We start from the raw sequence: 18,270 nt of genomic DNA on the forward strand, positions 1-18,270 counted from the left end.
CAAATTGTAAGAAAAATCTTCATTAATAAATGTGAAAATAGGTCAGGCTTGGGGATGATCATCTACATGTGCTTTTTTTGTTTGTTTTTACTAAAATTGTTGAAAGTCTAAATCTATGGATCCAAAAATGCTGTAAAATTCTGAGAAATTATGGCTACGTTTTCCACCACTTGATGTAAAGCTTTGGATTCGTTCCAAGTTTATAATGTTTATTGCTGGAATAATTATTGCTTTTCCATGTGGCTGCACGACAATAAGTAAAAAAAATGATTTCATTGCAAGCGAGAAGGGGCATGATGGCAAAAATATTAAATTTCAGCTTGGAAGCAAAAAATAAGCACCTGATGGACCTGAAGAATGCCTGAGTGAAGAAGACCATGCCAACGTTCTGAAGCAGGTATCATAAATGTTGAATTATTTTATTATTATTTCTATTATTATTTGATTTATCGAGCACAATCATATTCCGCGTGGCTGAACAATAGGTAAGCAGGACATAACAAATAGCCTTTCACAAAACTATTACAACATATAGAACAAAGGAATGAGCTTACGATTCTATATACACTAAATACACGCTTATAGCCACATAATAAAGGTGAAAATGTAATTTTCATCCCAAATATCCAGAGCCTGAAAGAGAATAAGATGAAAGTAAAATGAAGAGGACAAACCCTATATCAGTGAGTTTATGTCATATTATTATTATTATTATTTATAATGATATTATTATTATTAACACATTTATTTGTGTATTATATTGTTTATTATTATGTTATTTTGTATTTATTTCACACCACTCCTACCAATTTTGATACAAAATAAGTGTTACGAAACCAGACATATTACATCTCATATGATTAATTTTTCTTCTGAAACAAAAGAAGCATTGTACTGTTGAGAACATGAATAAATAAATGTCATAGAAAGAGTAAAGAGAGGACAAGAGTTGATAGTATGGAACGGAGGGCCATAGGCATCCATGTTTTGCATTGTTGAGTGAGTGGCAGATGGGTAGAAGTGAGGTAATTTAAACATGGAAAGGTATGGCTCCTGAATCAAGACAAGATTAAGGTCCAGTTCAGGTTTGAGTCTTTACAGCAGAAATAATGGACACAAGAAATTGTCTGGGTGGTTCTTATTTGGTGCTAAATTTTATGTTTCTTTTCCATTGAATACAATATAATTTAGATATATCAATGTGGTGCCTCTAAAGAACTCTCAATTTTATTTTCTAACCTTGATCTCCACAGGTTTTGGATGGAGACACTTATTTTTTAAGCAAGCTGTCCATTAACGGCCCATGTTATGTCTTTTGATGATGTGTGAAGACAACCAAACGCAAGTCACAGAGATTCATCTTCTTGGGTTCCAAGGACTTCACAATCTCAAGATTCTTCTTTTCATCTTATTCCTTCTAATCTACATGGTGATCATGATTGGCAATCTCCTCATCATTGTATTAGTGACGACCAGTGACCACCTCAAGATTCCAATGTTCTACTTCCTTAAACATTTAGCCTTAGCTGATGTCTTCCTCACCACAAGCATTGTACCGTTGATGTTAGACCTCATACTTATGGAAGAAAGAACAATATCTTTTGTGGCTTGTATAGGTCAACTCTACTTTTTTGGTGTTTGTGGATTTGTGGAGTGCATCATTCTTGCAGTGATGTCCTACGACCGATACCTTGCAATCCGCAAACCATTGCGTTACAGTTTGATTATGTGTCCCGATCTTTGCATGCAACTCGTCGCAGGCTGTTGGTTTCTAGTTTTTGTTTTAGTATCAGCAGAAATTGTGGTGCTGTGTCAGTTACATTTTTGTGGACGGAATTACATTGACCATTTCTTCTGTGATTTCGGACCGTTAGTGCAGTTGGCTACTTCTGACACATCGGCCTTAATGTTACTTGACCTCGTCATCTCAATACTTATGATATTTCTCCCATTTGTTTTCATAATAATGACATATGTGTCAATTCTCATCACCATCCTCAGTATTCCTTCCAGAACAGGTCGGAAAAAGTCTTTCTCCACCTGTACTTCCCACCTAATGACAGTTTGCACCTATTACGGGACTTTGATTACAGTCTATATGATCCCATCTGAAGAAAATGATTTTAATATAAATAAGTTCCGATCTTTGCTGTATGTAATGGTGACTCCAATGATGAATCCCATCATATACAGCTTGAGGAATCAGGAGGTTTTAGGAGCTTTGAGGAAAGTACTCCTATTTGTTAGAAAAGCCTATGGATAGTTATAATTGCTGGGTCAACATAAACATAGAATCTGCTGGCAGATCAGACACATTCGGACCATCAAGTCTGTCCATTCTTGGTGCTGTAAAGACTCAAACTTTAATCAGTCGTTGGTCTCGTCTTAGATTTGTCTTAGATGTAGCTGAAATGGTTTAATTATCTATGGTATACTTTCTTTAAACTGCACCAGATGTGGCCAATCCATGGCAGGACGGTGCTCCCATTCCAGAAACTCTACTGTTTAAGGACTTGTGCAAGTTGTGATCTATAGTGTATTCAGCCATGTTCCTTTCTGCTCAGAATAAAAGGTTGGTTTATTTATGTATCCATTTTTAATTCTTCTTTTAGATGGGTGTCTTGAGATAAAGTAGGCCGAAAAGATGGTAAAAGAAGACTAATTGATGTATGTGGGTAGTGTGTACCGTGCATCACAAACCAACTACCACCTAAACCCCACCAGTTAACGACACGGAGACTGAAATTGGATAAAGCAGGCCGCAGCATATTTTATTAACGATAACCACAAACTCTGTGTTGGCCTAAACACCATAAACCAATAAACATAAATACACAATAAACCACACAATAAATACTAAATACAAATATACAAATATACGTAACACATAACACATTCAAACACAGCCAACACAGGAACTGCATTAACCCTGTCCTTGTCGGTCGCTCACCACTGTACAATCCAGACCACAGGTGCTCACCTCCCCCCTCGTCCAAACAAAAATGACAGCTAACTTCCGCTGTCCCACAACTAATGCTAACCACCAGCCGACCATAAGCTCGGTGGGCACGTCCAATAAAAAATACCAGAGGCTAAGGGAAGATTGAGCCTTCCTTCACACCAGCATCCACACTCCATCACTTACCAAAACCAGACCGGCAAGGACACGCAAACTGCCAGCTGTGACAAAAGAAAGTTAGTACATAAGATTAGGGAGGGAGGGTGGGAAGCAGGTAAGTCTGTTGGCCGTCTCTGGAAAAGTGACAGTGACCAAGGTCACCCAGAGGGCACCCTTTATCCCCTAGTGACTCCCGCCCCTACATTTACATACCCCAATCAAAAACACACATGCCCTAAACATGCACTCACCCACACACATACATGCTCCCTGTCCATTTAGCTACGCTGATTCCCAGGGGCCTTTGTTGTAAAAAGGAACTCATTGAAATGTATTATTTCAGACATTGAATCACAGAAATATAGAAATTGTCAGAGCCATTTGTCTATCACATGCATGTTTACATTTCCTCAGTGCCTTAACCTCCACCATTTCTGATGGGATGTTCTTCCATATATCTATATATATACTGTCCTTTCTTTTATACGATGTGCTAGTAGCACATTATTTAAAATATATATGGGTAGAGCAGGAGTTGGAGTATTTGTCGGTTTGATTTTTATCTGGTCCTGTGCGTGTGAAAGTTTTGAGATTCTCTGTTTCGCTAAAAAGGGGGAGATGCCAGTCAAATATAACAAATGTATTCCATTGATTTAAGTATAACCAGCAGGACCCATGGACCTGTAGACACTGACACATCATAGGCACATGCAACCCCGTGGAGCAGGACTGCATTTCGCCAATATTATATATTTTACATATTATAATTCCAGGTTTTGTCACGATGAAGATTAATAGATGATATGATAGAAAGATAATAAAAAATGAACTTATCCACAAATTACAGGTTTTGCTGGCAATGTAAATGGCCGACTGTCTTCATCAACTAAACGCCACTCAGGAAAAGGGAAAAAATGTCTGCCGCAGTCCCTGTAATCCCTACAGTAATCACTACAGCTTCTCCAATCCACCCCACAATCCACCCCACGACCTCCCACATAACTAGAAACCATGGGGCCCTGATGCGACAATACCTCCTAAGCTCCCCAACTTCAACAGCTAGGCTGTGCCATTATTGCCCCCACACAAGCGGCCTGTGTCTTGCTCTCCACTTGCTCTCCCCTTCCAACAAACAACATATGTAAACACAAATGACACACACTTATTCATGCTCACTAACACACACTCCATCTCACCCCACTTACACATCCATGCTCACACACATACAAAATTACACATCCATGCTCACACACACAAACACAAGTATACATCCATGCTCATACACACATACACATACATATTTTTTCTGCCCCTGGCTACATCCCCACAACACCTCCCCTTTACCACACCCCATTATACCCAGCCTCTTTTAATGCTTGTTACCTCGGCACTTTTTATGCATAAATTAACAGATGCTGCATACATTTTTATGCATAAATTAAAAGATGCTGCATCAACTTTATTTAGAGATCACTTTTTGTGGGGGTGGGCTCAACTTTATTTAGAGATCATCATCAGCTTCTGTGGGAATGTGGGTAGCATGCTCTCTAAATAAAGTTGATGCTGCATCAACTGTGTTTAAAAATGGGGGGGGGCAGAATCAACTTTATTAAAGGCAGGCAAATTAAGTTTATAAAGAATAGACTTGGTACTTAACTTTTTCTTGACCTCGTCTCAGCCAACACCCACTTCTAACCTGTCAGTCTCCTACCGGGCTGAGGCTGGGGCTGGCCACTTCCACATGCACATAGTTTACTGCTGAAACTTGAGGGCAGCCCAGCAGCAGGAGGAGGGGACGTTTTGTCTCTCTCCACCTCCTTACCCTGAATACAAGCCAATCACAGGCTGGGCCACCCCCAACTGAATCTCAGTAGACAGCAGCTCACCATAAGCCCCCACCCTAATTAACATCTATCCGCAGAATAGGAGCATTTTTTTTTTATTTTTTTTTTTGGAAGCCCGAGGTGCGTGCTCCTTTGGTGCAGAACAGCCTTTAAACAAAACTCAGGAAGAGATGCAGCAGCCAGATCACCACTCATGGACAGCTGTTTTGTCCTTAATGGGACTCGTCAGCATGAGGTTGTGATACTGGCTTAATAGTTGAGGCTTGGGGTAGCCAAGAAATACTATTCAGGCTTCAGGCGCAAAGGTCAACTGCGGGAAGTCGGAGACCATGCTGTTCGGGCAGTGGGACCTGACTTCTGAGCCGATCCCGTTTCCCGTCAAAACCGACTTCCTAAAGATCCTGGGAGTCTGGTTCGGCAGAGACGGCGCGGCCCTGAAAAGCTGGGAGGAGAGACTCAACAAGGTAAAGCAGAAATTTGGGCTGTGGAGCCTCAGAGACCTTACCATCGAAGGGAAAGTGCTGGTGCTGCGCAACGAGATTCTTCCCGTGCTGCAGTACGTGGCTCAGGCGTGGCCCCTGCTGGCCACCATCCACCGAGCCATCAACCGAGCGGTTTTCCACTTCATCTGGGGCTCCAAAATGGACAGAGTAAAGCACGCAGTGATGTACAAGGAACCCGGCAAGGGAGGCAAAGGAGTGCCTGACATCCCCACCATGCTGAGGACCTTCTTTGTGTGCAACTGCGTGCGCAGGACTCTCAGAGACGTAGTGAAAGGCTCTGCTGGAAACTCCATGTCTCGCTTCTTCCTGCTGCCCCTGTGGAGGCAGCTCAAGTGGGAAAAGTGGGACAGCTCCGTCCCTTACAATTGGACCATGCCCTGGTTCTACTCGGACGTGGGCAAATTTGTAAGGGAGCACCAACTGGAGGGAGTTAAACCAGACTTGTGGTTACCCCGTGTGATCCACAAGCTCATCAGAGCCAAAGACACTATCGAGAACATCCCAGGGCTCCCCGACGCCACAGCCAAGACTGTCTGGGCTAACGTGTCGTCGAGCAGGCTAACCAACAGGCATAAAGACATTGTATGGATGGCCATTCAGGGAGGCCTCCCCCTAAGGACATTTATGCATGCCAGGGGGCTGTGCAGATATAGACGCTGCCCACAGTGCATTGTGGAGGAGGAGACTTCCCTCCACTTGTTCTGGCAGTGCCCGTTTGCACAGGCCTTGTTCAGAGCCCTGGAGCTGGATCTCAAGGACTCTATCGAGAGAAAGTACCTGTCCTACCATTCGGTACTTTACGGACTTTTCCCAGGGACACACACGGAGAGCGCCATTGAGGATGCTTGACGCCTCATGTGCTGCGTAAAGGACGCTTTATGGTTTGCCAGGAACCGCCTGGTGCTGAGGAGGGAGCAGGTCACAGTCCGTGACTGCCGCAGGCTTATCCACAGCCTGCTGAGAAACTACTCTCTCAAGGACAGTCTAGAGGCTGAAGACTAGCCCCATTCTCCTCGGCCCCCTTCCCCCCCCATTTCCCCAGGTTATGTTCCACTAAGTGCTAACCATATGCGCCACGTCTGGGAATGTAATTGTACACTGCTTCTACTGAGCTTTCCGTAAACTGAAGTCGTACTGTAACGTGTATTGCCCTGCGGTGCGTCGCAGTACTGCTTATCGACTATCTGTACCAAAATTACTGAGCTATGTATTCCTGCTAAAACAGGTTAATGTCTGTTTTATCATAATCAGTTTTGTATAATAAACTTAAATACAAAAAGCTGTTAATGTGTGTAGGTTGCTTCTCAGCCTTTTGGTTAAGTTTAAGTGACTACCTGTCAGAGAAGAAAAGCATGAAGCCTTGAGATTGTTTTTGGGTGCTCAGTCCTTGTTCCTGGAATGTGTGCACTGCACCCATTCGCGTGTCATATGCTGGTAAGCACCTTGGTGCCCTACATTTGCTATTATTTTTGTGTGCACTAGCTCTTCCCTTCCAGCTCAGAGTGCGGTGCATGCAAACATTTTTTTATCACACTGGCCGGCAAGCCTTTGGGAGCCATGGTGAACCCAAGTATTTTCTAAAGGCTGTCTTGTACAGCAGGCAATTACTTTCAAGCGATCTATATATGAAGTGGATATAGAGGCAAAAGGTGATAATTATTAACCTTATTTGCATGCGCCTACCCAGAATCCCTTGTGATTGTGGCAGCACCATGAGATTTCTGAGGGGAAAACAAACCTTCTGGCTTGTCTAGTGTCTGTAGATAAGTGTTTAATAATAATGCTTCTACTACCCCCTTAATTTTGGTGGAAGGGTTTTCCATCACACTTACCCACCATAACTTATGTAATGGTATATATATGTACATACAGACCGCCCCCCCCATCACACCATATGTAAAACACAAAATGCAGATCATATACAAATTGGTTATAATGAAAACCCACACCAACTTACATCATTCTGCCATCAGAAACAATAATATTGGACAGACAGGTAATAAGAAGGGGAAAATGGGATCTAGAGAGTTTTGGCTCTCTCATGGTTCTGACCCAAATATTTGGCCTATGGAACCTCTGAGCTCCTGCAATTGATGGGAAAGTGCTGGTGCTGCACAAAGACATCCTTCCCATGCTGTACTATGTGGCTCAGACCTGGCCCTTGCTGATTACTATACACTGAGCCATCAACAGCAGTTTTCTGCTTCATCTGGTGCTCCAAAGCAGACAGAATAAAGCGTGCAGTGATGTAGAAGGAACCTTGCAAAGGTGTATGTGCCATTCCTACCATGCTGAGGGCTTTCTTTGTGTGCAACTGCGTGTGCAGGACTCTCAGATACGTAGTGAAAGGCTCTGCTGGAAACTCCATATCTCGCTTCTTCCTACTGCCCCTGTGGAGGCAGCTCCGTCCCTTACAATTGGACTATGTCCTGGTTCTACTCGGACGTGGGCAAATTTGTAAGGGAGCACCAACTGGAGGGAGTTAAACCAGACCTGTGGTTTCCCCTTGTAATCCACAAACTCATCAGAGCCAAAGACACTATCGAGAACATCCCAGGGCTCCCCGACGCCACAGCCAAGACTGTCTGGGCTAACGTGTCGTCGAGCAGGCTGACCAACAGGCATAAAGACATTGCGTGGATGGCCATTCAGGGAGGCCTCCCCCTAAGGACATTTATGCATGCCAGGGGGCTGTGCAGATAACACAGTGCATTGTGGAGGAGGAAACAGCCCTTCACTTGTTCTGGCAGTGCCCGTTTGCACAGGCTTTGCTCAGAGCCCTGGAGCTGGATCTCAAGGACTCTATCGAGAGAAAGTACCTGTCCTACCATTCGGTACTTTACGGACTTTTCCCAGGAACACGCACCGAGAGCGCCATTGACGATGCTTGGCGTCTCATGTGCTGTGTAAAGGATGCTCTATGATTTGCCAGGAACCGCCTGGTGCTGAGGAGGGAGCAGGTCACAGTCCGTGACTGCCGCAGGCTTATCCACAGTCTAGGACAGTCTAGAGGCTGAAGACTAGCCCCATTCTCCTTGGCCCCCTTTACTCCCCCCTCACCCACCCTGACCATCCCATTTCCCTATTTCCCCAGGTTATGTTCCACTAATGTGTTAACCATATGTGCCATGTCTGGGAATGTAATTGTACACTGCTGCTACTGAGCTTTCCGTAAACTGAAGTCGTACTGTAACGTGTATTACCCTGCGCTGCGTCGCAGTACTGCTTATCAACTATCTGAATAATGTTACTGATCTATGTATTTCTGCTAAAAAAAAAAAAAAAAAAAAAAAAAAAAAGAAGGTGGAGATCAATGAAGATGTGAGACACGGAAGCAGAGAGCATGAGAGGGAGTGAATGAAAATAAGAGTGTGAGACTCTAGGAGAGTGTGAGCGAGTGAGTGATAGTAAATCTCAGCGTTGGGCAACAAATTTGGTTCCCAAAATGAAAATGGGCCACAATTTTCATCCCAAACTCATGGGCAGGAAACAGAATTCTTGTCCTTAAACAAATGGGTCAAAAGTGAACCGAAAAATGTGTTTTTGATCCATTTGCACATGCCTACTTTGTATATACTGTATATGTATAGAGTTATAGTCGGTGTATGTTAGTGTATGTTGTAGTAGTGTGGTTTTAATGTGTGTGAACATGTGTTATTGTATGGGGTTAACATATGTATGTCAGCATATTGTGGTAGTGAGTGTTTTTGGTGTTAGTATATACATGTAGGTTGGAGTCAGCGTATGGTGTTATCGTGAGTGTATGTGTCAGCGAATGGTGTTGGAGTGCTTGGGGTGAGCCTAGGGTTTGTGGCTCCTAAGAGATGGAGAGGAGGCGCAGGAGAGAGAATGTCTGCGTGTATGTAAGTGTACGGTGTTAGAGTAAATTGGACTCTGCTGTGACCTGTCTTAGGACTTCTTAACCCCCTAAGAACAATGAAATCCCATTGAAAACAATGCATTTGAGCCCCTACATGTACGGACTTTGTCATTAAGGGGTTAAAAGTAGCCATCACCAGGACGTGAGTGAAAGCACAAATTCAGATGACCTTCTTGGGTCAGAAAATCAATCTTGTAAGGCTTAGGCACAGAATAAAATTATATTTCCCTCAATGCAGAAAACCCAGACCAGCCTGGAGGCCTTAAAAACACTCCCAAGCACCTAAAAATACATGTGTACCACAACAAAAATCTTTTATAGAAGTAACTTGAAAGCACCTGTACAATAAAATCGGTACATCACTGGGCAACACGGAAAAGATCATCTCATCCTGCTTTAAAATTGTTAACTAAAGTTATGACCTTCTTTGTCTTTCGGCCTAGTATCATCAAACACTTTATGTCTCCGTCTATGAAGTGAGTTGGTGGTAAGTACACTCATCTTTCTTCTTATCGATGTCACGTACAATTTTATTCTTTGAATGATGAAATCAACTGACAAGTTGTGGTTTAATACAAAGGGTACACAAGAAAATGTTCTAAATGCATGATTACATACATACAGTATATGAAGAAGGACTTCATGGAAAACATGGACTTATGTTTTCAACGAAAGGCACCGACCCCAAGTATGTTTAATCTAGATTTTGTATCTTAATCTTTCCAATCGAATTGGAGATTTCTTTGAGGGTCGAATTTTAGTTAATTCTGTTGCTTTCCGAGAAATCTTTTGGTTATGCTATGTTTATTAGAAGGTTACTGACATTGTGTCCAATCTGAGACAAGACCAACGACTGATTAAGGTTTGGAGTCTTTATAGCAGGAGAAATGGGCGACTAGACGGGGGCCGAATTGATCATAATTTTCAATGAATGTTAATTACACAGTACTTTCCTCAAAGCTCCTCTAACCTCCTGATTCCTCAAGCTGTATATGATGGGATTCATCATTGGAGTCACCATTACATACAGCAAAGATCGGAACTTATTTATATTAAAATCATTTTCTTCAGATGGGATCATATAGACTGTAATCAAGGTCCCGTAATAGGTGCAAACTGTCATTAGGTGGGAAGTACAGGTGGAGAAAGACTTTTTCCGACCTGTTCTGGAAGGAATACTGAGGATGGTGATGAGAATTGACACATATGTCATTATTATGAAAACAAATGGGAGAAATATCATAAGTATTGAGATGATGAGGTCAAGTAACATTAAGGCCGATGTGTCAGAAGTAGCCAACTGCACAAACGGTCCGAAATCACAGAAGAAATGGTCAATGTAATTCCGTCCACAAAAATGTAACTGACACAGCACCACAATTTCTGCTGATATCAAAATAAAAACTAGAAGCCAACAGCCTGCGACGAGTTGCATGCAAAGATCGGGACACATGATCAAACTGTAACGCAATGGTTTGCGGATTGCAAGGGATCGGTCGTAGGACATCACTGCAAGAACGAAGCACTGAACAAATCCAGAAACACCAAAAAAGTAGAGTTGACCTATACAAGCCACAAAAGATATTGTTCTTTCTTCCATAAGTATGAGGTCTAACATCAACGGTACAATGTTGGTGGTGAGGAAGACATCAGCTAAGGCTAAATGTTTAAGGAAGTAGAACATTGTAATCTTGAGGTGGTCACTGGTCGTCACTAATACAATGATGAGGAGATTGCCAATCATGATCACCATGTAGATTAGGAAGAACAGGATGAAAAGAAGAATCTTGAGATTGCGAAGTCCTTGGAACCCAAGAAGATGAATCTCTGTGACTTGAGTTTGGTTGTCTTCACACATCATCAAAAGACATAACACGGGCCCTTAATGGACAGCTTGCTGAAACAATAAGTGTCTCCATCCAATACCTGTAGAGATTTAAAACAAAATTAGCAAATAAAAAGGAATGTTGCATATACCACATTTGATTACCTAAATTATATTTTATTTAAGGTCCAAAAAAAACCCAAAACACTCACGGTGCTAGAAGATTGAGAATTAATTTCAGTAGTTTGAGACCCAATGCTTTGATCCATCAGCTTGACCCATCTTCATATCTGTGTGTTTTATCTCATGTTCTTTAAGGTATAGGGAAGCTCTGAAGCGTAACCAAAATAAGATATCCCGGAGTATCCCAGAGTTCCCTGCATCTTGCGAAGGTCTGCTGTGGCTTTCTGAGAATTCTGAGTGTCCCGTTTTATAATAAGGTACGGTGAAATCCCAGCTCTTTCGAATTGCTTGGAGACGTCCGTTATCCTCAGGGAGCTACAAAGGATCAGGTTTGCGCAGATTAATTAAATCCCTGTTTCCATCTAATTAACAAATTGAAACAAACTCAGCATCTGCATAACCCTAGATTTCCCAGAAGCTTCAGTAAATTGTCAGGCAAACACACAAAAAAAACAAAAAAACAAAACAAAATGCACTTGAGAAAATTCAAATTTCTAAGTTTATTTGTAATCGAAAATATAAGGAGGCTACATTGTTCTAAAAGTATATGTATTATGTGGAAGTAAAGTATTTCAACTCCGATCAATATCATTTTTTAAGGAAAAAAACAGCAGACCATGGTTTGAAATGCAAAACTATAATAGCTCTGAGCAAAAAAACAAGCGTTGGGCTAATAAATAGGAACACTCTGTTGCTTTCTATTGAGTATTCTAATTGTACAATTGTTCCAGATTGTTCCAACTTTGCCTTAATACTTTTTTTTTAGTATTTAGGTATACAAGGTAAAGTCTGCAGGAATCCGATACAGGACATCATCACGCCGGGAATCCCTGGCTTCACCCAGGGTCCCTGCCTTCAACCAATAGAGTCGCTCGTACAGACCTTTAACTCCTGGAACCTCCCTAGGCCAAGTTCCGGCATCAGGAGTTAAGGGTCCATATGAGCGACTCTAAAACAAACTGATCTCTAAAACAAACTATTACCCCCCCTCCCTGGAAGCCCGAAACCCACCAATAAAAATACACCACAGCATCATGAATTAAATAGGCCACAGGTTTATTAAAACATAAAACATAAGTAAGCACTGTGTTAGCAACAACCAAACAATATATACATTATAAATAACAAATATAAACAAATACACAGTACAAAACTAGCATTGTCCTTGTTGGCTCCTTCTAATAACAGTTACAACCACATAATAAGAGGGAACTGGCATCCCCCCTCGTCTAACAATACAGACAGCTCTATCCGCTGCCCCCAATCATGCTAACCACCGGCCAACCTTAAGCCCGGTGGGCATTAACCACTCCATACCAGAGATCAGGGGAGGATTCAGCCCAACTTCCCTTCCTTCACACCAGCACAATAACCATGACTTTTACCGGAAAGGACCACACCAACCGCCTACTGTGACAAGGAAGGAAAAAAACAAAATGGGGAGGGTGGGCAGGTGTAAGTGATTGCTGGCCGTCTCAAAAAGTGGCACTGACCTGGATCACAGAAGGGTCACCTTTTATGCCCTCAGGGACCCCCCCCAATTTACATACACCAATCACATAGCACTCATCCACACTCATACATGCTAATTCCCAGAGGCCTTCCCCAAACCACAGCCATGTGAATGCCACCCAGGGCAGCGTCTACCTATGGGAAACAAATAAGAAATCAGGATTTTAATGGACACAGCTTCAAGATCAAGGGGGCGTCGTTTCGATGATCATTTTTGAGTGATCAAGGTGACAACAGTTTCAGGCTGGCCAGACATCCAGCCCGAGTCTACTGTCTGATACAATGAGATAAACAAAATAGTATCTCAGAGACACATGTAAAGGTCATACTTAAGATATTTTACCATATGTTACCACGTATGAAGTGATATCACATGTTTGTACAGTTACATTTGATGTACATACAGTTCTTAGAGTGTTCTTTATTGTTTTAGTTGATAAAGGTTAATTTTAAGGTCATGTTTGAGGTTGGGGGTGACCTTCTCGTTGTACCCAGTGATCTTTATCAGAAAAAAGAAATACATTTAGATTGCTCTTCCATTATTTAACTGTTTCTTACATATAATAACCTGTGAATTAAAAATAGTGCTGCCCATTTGAATAACTATTGGCAAAATATTTAGATGCCTACAAACCTTCTATCATCAATGAGTGACCGTGAGATATATAAATACCTTTCGCAGCGCTGCTTTTAGCTCCTGGTTCCTAAAGCTGTATATGATGGGATTCATCAATGGAGTCCCCACAATGTACAACAAAGATCTGAACTTGTTTATGTTGAAAGAGTTCTCGTCTGACTGGACCGTATAAACCATAATCAAAGTCCCATAATAAGTGCAAACGGTGATCAGGTGAGGACCACAGGTGGAGAAGAACTTTTCCCTTCCCCCTTTGGAAGGAATGTTTACAATAGTAAAGAAAATTAGAATATAAGTAGTGATTATAAAGACAAGTGGTGAAAATAATATAGGAATGGACATAATCAAGTCTAACATCAGCAATCTGGATGTGTCAGAAGAAGACAGTTCCACCAGAGGACCAAAATCACAGAAGAAGTGGTTGATGTCATTGCGTCCACAAAAATATAGTTGGCATAACAAGAAGATTTCACTTGATCCTAAAGTAAAAACCAGCAGCCAAGACCCCAAAACCAGTAGCAAGCAAACATTAGGAACCATAATGAGAGCGTAACTCAGCGGATTGCAGATTGCCAGGTATCGGTCGTAAGACATCACTGCAAGAAGAAGGCATTGTACAAATACACAAATCGCAAAGACGTAGAGTTGGACTATACAGCCAACAAAAGATATTCTCCTTCCTTCCATTATTGTGACATCTAACATTAACGGTACTATGCAGGTCGTAACTACAACATCGGCTAAGGCTAAGTGTTTTAGAAAGTAGAACATTGGGATATGTAAGTGGCCATTGACTGTCACCAATATAATTATGAGCAGATTTCCGGTTAGGATCGCCACATACAGAAGAAGGAACACAACGAAGAGAAGAAACCTGTAATTGTGAAGTCCTTGAAACCCCAGAAGAAGAAATTCTATGACTTCAGTCTGGTTGTCCTCACACATTATTTAACAGTATCACAAAAAAAAAAAGAGGAAAACAAGAGGCTACATGTGGAGTTTTGATGCATTTGAATAATTTATTTGTGAAACCTATTTGTATTTTCTTGGTACAAGGATAAAAAAAAAATTAACGAAGCAGGTCTTCAAGACAGAACCTGCCGGAAGATCAGATGTATTCGGTCTATCTAGCCAGCTCGTATCTTCCGCTGTAAAATGTTGTCCTTGGTCTCGACAAATGCTTATCCCATGCATGTTTAAATCCCCTCACTGTAGAAGTACTTCTACCACTTCTGATGGGAGACTGTTCTGTTTATGAGCCATCATTCCAGCTTGATTTGTCATAAAATTTTGTGAGTAACTTTTTTCAGTTGAATTGATTTACGCTGACTTGAACTACTGTGTGAATGGTCAAGACAGTCGGGTGACTCTAACATTCTTTTCTTCCATCAGATGAGTAAAGCTGGCTGTAGACAATAAAAACATGATTTGATTAGAACATTGATGAACAGACCCTATTGTCCTATAGCCTTCAAAACAATAAAGAGTTATTAAGTTATAAACACATAGTCAAAAAAATGCTAAAAATCTTTTACTTAGTAATAATATAAAGTTTTGCTATGAAGACACTTGATATAGGCAGACAGAGTTTGAGAATCAGACCTTCTTTACACGCACAATATGTTCTTCACTTCTAGGCAAGATGAAATATTTAAGCTTTCATGCACTCCCATTGTTGAATATACGGGAATTGTGACTTAGATTCTTAAATTCTGAGCCCATTTTATATAGTATTCAGCCCAGACAGCCATAAATCCCAGTTGTTTCTAATTTTGTTGAGAAGACCACGGGTTTCCCGAGAGGGACATCATGAAGCAATCTGTAGATTCATTAAATCTCTATTTCCAGTTAATTAACAATGGATAAAGAAACATATTAGCACAGTGTTGTCAAGTAGCTATGCCAAATGAAATAATATATATGATCAGTAAACTTGTGCAATCAGATTTCAGTCAAATTTACAGAATTTCGGTAAATTATACGTTTCGTACGAAGCCACAAAAACGAGGCCGAACCCCCACAAATCAGACATTTTCGTCCGAAATATGTGGGCCCGTATTCACTCACACACTCACTCATTTCTTTCACTCTCATTCACTCTCCCTCTCATGCTCTCTAAGTGTTTCCCTAACTTCTTTGCCGACCACTTCTGTTGACTGCATCCGCATCTTCTTCTATCTTCTATATTTTATCTTCTTCCTTCTCTTCTGGCTTCTATCTCCCATCTTCTGTTTTTGTCCACATCTTCATGGCCATAACCCAGTGGGAACATCCAGCAAAATGGTGCCGCTAACGAGAATGAGCGTGTAAGTGAGTGAGTGAGATTGAATGTGGGCACGTGTAGATGTCTACGTGATGGACGCAGACAACCCCCGCTGCTAGCCACACCTCCTTCCAGCTGCAGCGTAAGTTGTCTACGCAAATCGTGTAGACATCTACACGCTGCCCCGGCTACACACCGGGGACTCAGAAGCACCGGTAAGTGGGGTGGGGGGGGAGACAGGAGGATCCAGATCCCCTGCAGCTGCGGGGGATCTGTATCTTAGTCGTCTCATAGTCAGACCTATTTGAGGTCTGATTATAAGACAACCCCGATTATAAGACGAGGGGTATTTTTCAGAACATTTGCTCTGAAAAAAACATTGTCTTATAATCGAGCAAATACGGTATTCTCGGGCAGAATATTATCCTACTCAATGTAAAACCAACAGAGGGCAGCATTCTGTCCGATGATATATTAGCCATATGTGGCAGTGTGCTCATTTACATTTATTAATTATTTAAATAAAATATATTCCCATGATCCGCTGGTCTCCCCGCTGCAACAGTTACATTAATTCTGTCGAACTTGCAAACTCTTTTTTTCTATTTATTTTGAGGGGTTTTTGTATTAAACCATTACACAAAAGGATCATGGGAATATATTTTATTTGAATAAATGCAAATGAGCACACTGCCGCATATGGCTAATATATCTTCGGACAGAATGCTCTATTGATTATACATTGAGTAGCATTGTTCCATATGCTTGAAATCCAAAGTTATTATGCTACTTAATGTATAACCAACAGAGGGCAGCATTCTGTCCGAACATATATTAGCCATATGTGACAGTATGCTCATTTGCATTTATTCAAATAAAATACATTGCCATGATCCTTTCGTCTAACAGTTTAATACAAAAAACCCCAAAATTAATAGGAAAAAAAAGTTTGCAAGTTCGACAGAATTAATGTCCGCGAGTGCGGACATTTAACTGTTGCAGCGGGGAGACCAGCGGATTATGGGAATATATTTAATTTAAATAATTAATAAATGAAAATGAACACACTGCCACATATGGCTAATATATCTTCGGACAGAATGCTGCCCTCTGTTGGTTATACATTGAGTAGCATAATAACTTATTAAGCTACTCAATGTATCTAACCAACAGAGGGCAGCATTCTGTCCGAAGTTATAATAAGTTATTATGCTAAGTTAAATGTCCATACCAGCGACTTTGTTGGTCGCTGGCACGGACTTTTAACTGTTGCAGCAGGGTCCCAGGTTTTTTCTTTTTTCTGCATAGCAACTAGAGGTAAGGGACAGTGCGAGTGAGCCTATTGGTCGCTTGCACAGCCCTTTAACCTACGGATTTCTGCTCCCATTATCCAACGCAGCATCGCAGGGGTTAACGGGAGTGGAACCAATTGGTTGATGCCAGAGGAAGACCCTGCAGGTGACCAACAGGCTCACTCACACTGCCCTGTAACCCCTGACGACGAACCTGCGGCTTTCCGCTTCAGTCAACAACTGCGATGCTGTGAAGATAAGGTAGGTTAGATGGGGGAAGGGACCGGGGAGATTAGTAGACGAAGGTGAAGATTCTTCGTGTGTGAGTCTTCGTCTTTGCCTACGTTTTACCGCCACTGTCTTCTCTTCTACGTTTCTTCGGAACGAACAAAAAAAACGGACTCTTCGTGTTCATTGTCATGTTCGCCCGAAGACGAATACACAAGTCTAGTTATAACTTTCTCTAGTATTTTAGCATATGTTACTGTGTATGAAGTAGACATGTGCACAACAAGCAAAATCGATATGAACAAAATGTTTGTTTCGTTTTGCCGCTTACCGTTTCAGGCAACAACTTTTGCCTTCCGGTCATTCAGCTTGGATGAAATTCAGAGGTCTTTTTTTGATTCAGAACTACATGTCACCGACACTTTCTAGACTCACCTTTCATTATAGAAATTTTAGAAAAGTAAGGACGGTAAAGAGGTGCAGTAGTAGTAGTAGTAGTAGTAGTAGTAGTAGTAGTAGTAGTAGTAGTAGTAGTAGTAGTAGTAGTAGTAGTAGTAGTAGTAGTAGTAGTAGTAGTAGTAGCAGTAGGTGTTAGGGACCAGGGACCAGACGGACACGAAAAACGTAAAATGCAAAACACCTTTATTGTAACAATAGAAAACAAAGTCAAATCGTGATGCAAGAGTGTATACCAAAAGACAAGCCAGAGTCAGGAATACAGAGATCTGCTAAGTCAGGATCAAGCCAGGAATCAGGAGCCAGGGTGGACATCAGAGAAAGCCAGGTCATCCACAAGAACACAGAGATTGCACTCGCAGCCAAAAACAACACAAGGGCAAGAAGGAAGTGAACCTAGCTGCTTAAGTAGCCAGAAGGGGCTGGCTGTGTGCTGGACAATGGGCTGAGTCACAGGAGTGTAGCCATGGCAACCCAGACAGGCTGTAATAACTTTAGCAGTGTAGGCCTGGCCGTGAGCAGGAAAGCA

The 18,270-nt window shown here is 41.7% G+C and overlaps 3 protein-coding genes across 3 annotated transcripts; 1 reads left to right on the forward strand and 2 right to left on the reverse strand.

The window, feature by feature from the left end:
- Window positions 1–1,672: 1,672 nt before the first annotated feature.
- On the forward strand, window positions 1,673–2,263 carry LOC128491618 (olfactory receptor 6X1-like). The gene has a single exon (XM_053463936.1). The coding sequence runs from the start codon at window positions 1,673–1,675 to the stop codon at window positions 2,261–2,263; it is 591 nt and encodes a 196-aa protein (XP_053319911.1).
- Window positions 2,264–10,279: 8,016 nt separating this feature from the next.
- Window positions 10,280–11,203, reverse strand: LOC128491619 (olfactory receptor 11A1-like). Its single transcript, XM_053463937.1, has one exon. It carries the CDS (start codon window positions 11,201–11,203, stop codon window positions 10,280–10,282), a length of 924 nt encoding a protein of 307 aa, XP_053319912.1.
- A 266-nt stretch (window positions 11,204–11,469) lies between these two features.
- On the reverse strand, window positions 11,470–14,447 carry LOC128491620 (olfactory receptor 1361-like). The gene is made up of 3 exons (XM_053463939.1): window positions 13,539–14,447; window positions 12,936–13,000; window positions 11,470–11,668 (listed from the first exon to the last, which is right to left on the reverse strand). The coding sequence occupies exons 1-3, from the start codon at window positions 14,445–14,447 to the stop codon at window positions 11,470–11,472; spliced, it is 1,173 nt and encodes a 390-aa protein (XP_053319914.1).
- Between the last annotated feature and the right edge of the window lie 3,823 nt (window positions 14,448–18,270).

The sequence above is a fragment of the Spea bombifrons genome, chromosome 4 (assembly GCF_027358695.1).
Source record: "Spea bombifrons isolate aSpeBom1 chromosome 4, aSpeBom1.2.pri, whole genome shotgun sequence".
Taxonomy (NCBI): domain Eukaryota; kingdom Metazoa; phylum Chordata; class Amphibia; order Anura; family Pelobatidae; genus Spea; species Spea bombifrons.

What these genes read in the sequence shown, in the direction of transcription:
- LOC128491618 (XM_053463936.1), top strand. Translation starts at nt 1,673, where the DNA reads ATGTCCTACGACCGATACCTTGCAATCCGCAAACCATTGCGTTACAGT.
- LOC128491619 (XM_053463937.1), bottom strand. Translation starts at nt 11,203, where the DNA reads ATGTGTGAAGACAACCAAACTCAAGTCACAGAGATTCATCTTCTTGGG.
- LOC128491620 (XM_053463939.1), bottom strand. Translation starts at nt 14,447, where the DNA reads ATGTGTGAGGACAACCAGACTGAAGTCATAGAATTTCTTCTTCTGGGG. An exon ending in TAAAAGCAGCGCTGCGAAAG is followed by an intron (nt 13,001 to 13,538) that starts GTATTTATATAT and finishes TGTTTCCCATAG; the next exon opens with GTAGACGCTGCCCTGGGTGG. An exon ending in AGGCCTCTGGGAATTAGCAT is followed by an intron (nt 11,669 to 12,935) that starts GTATGAGTGTGG and finishes GATCCTTTGTAG; the next exon opens with CTCCCTGAGGATAACGGACG.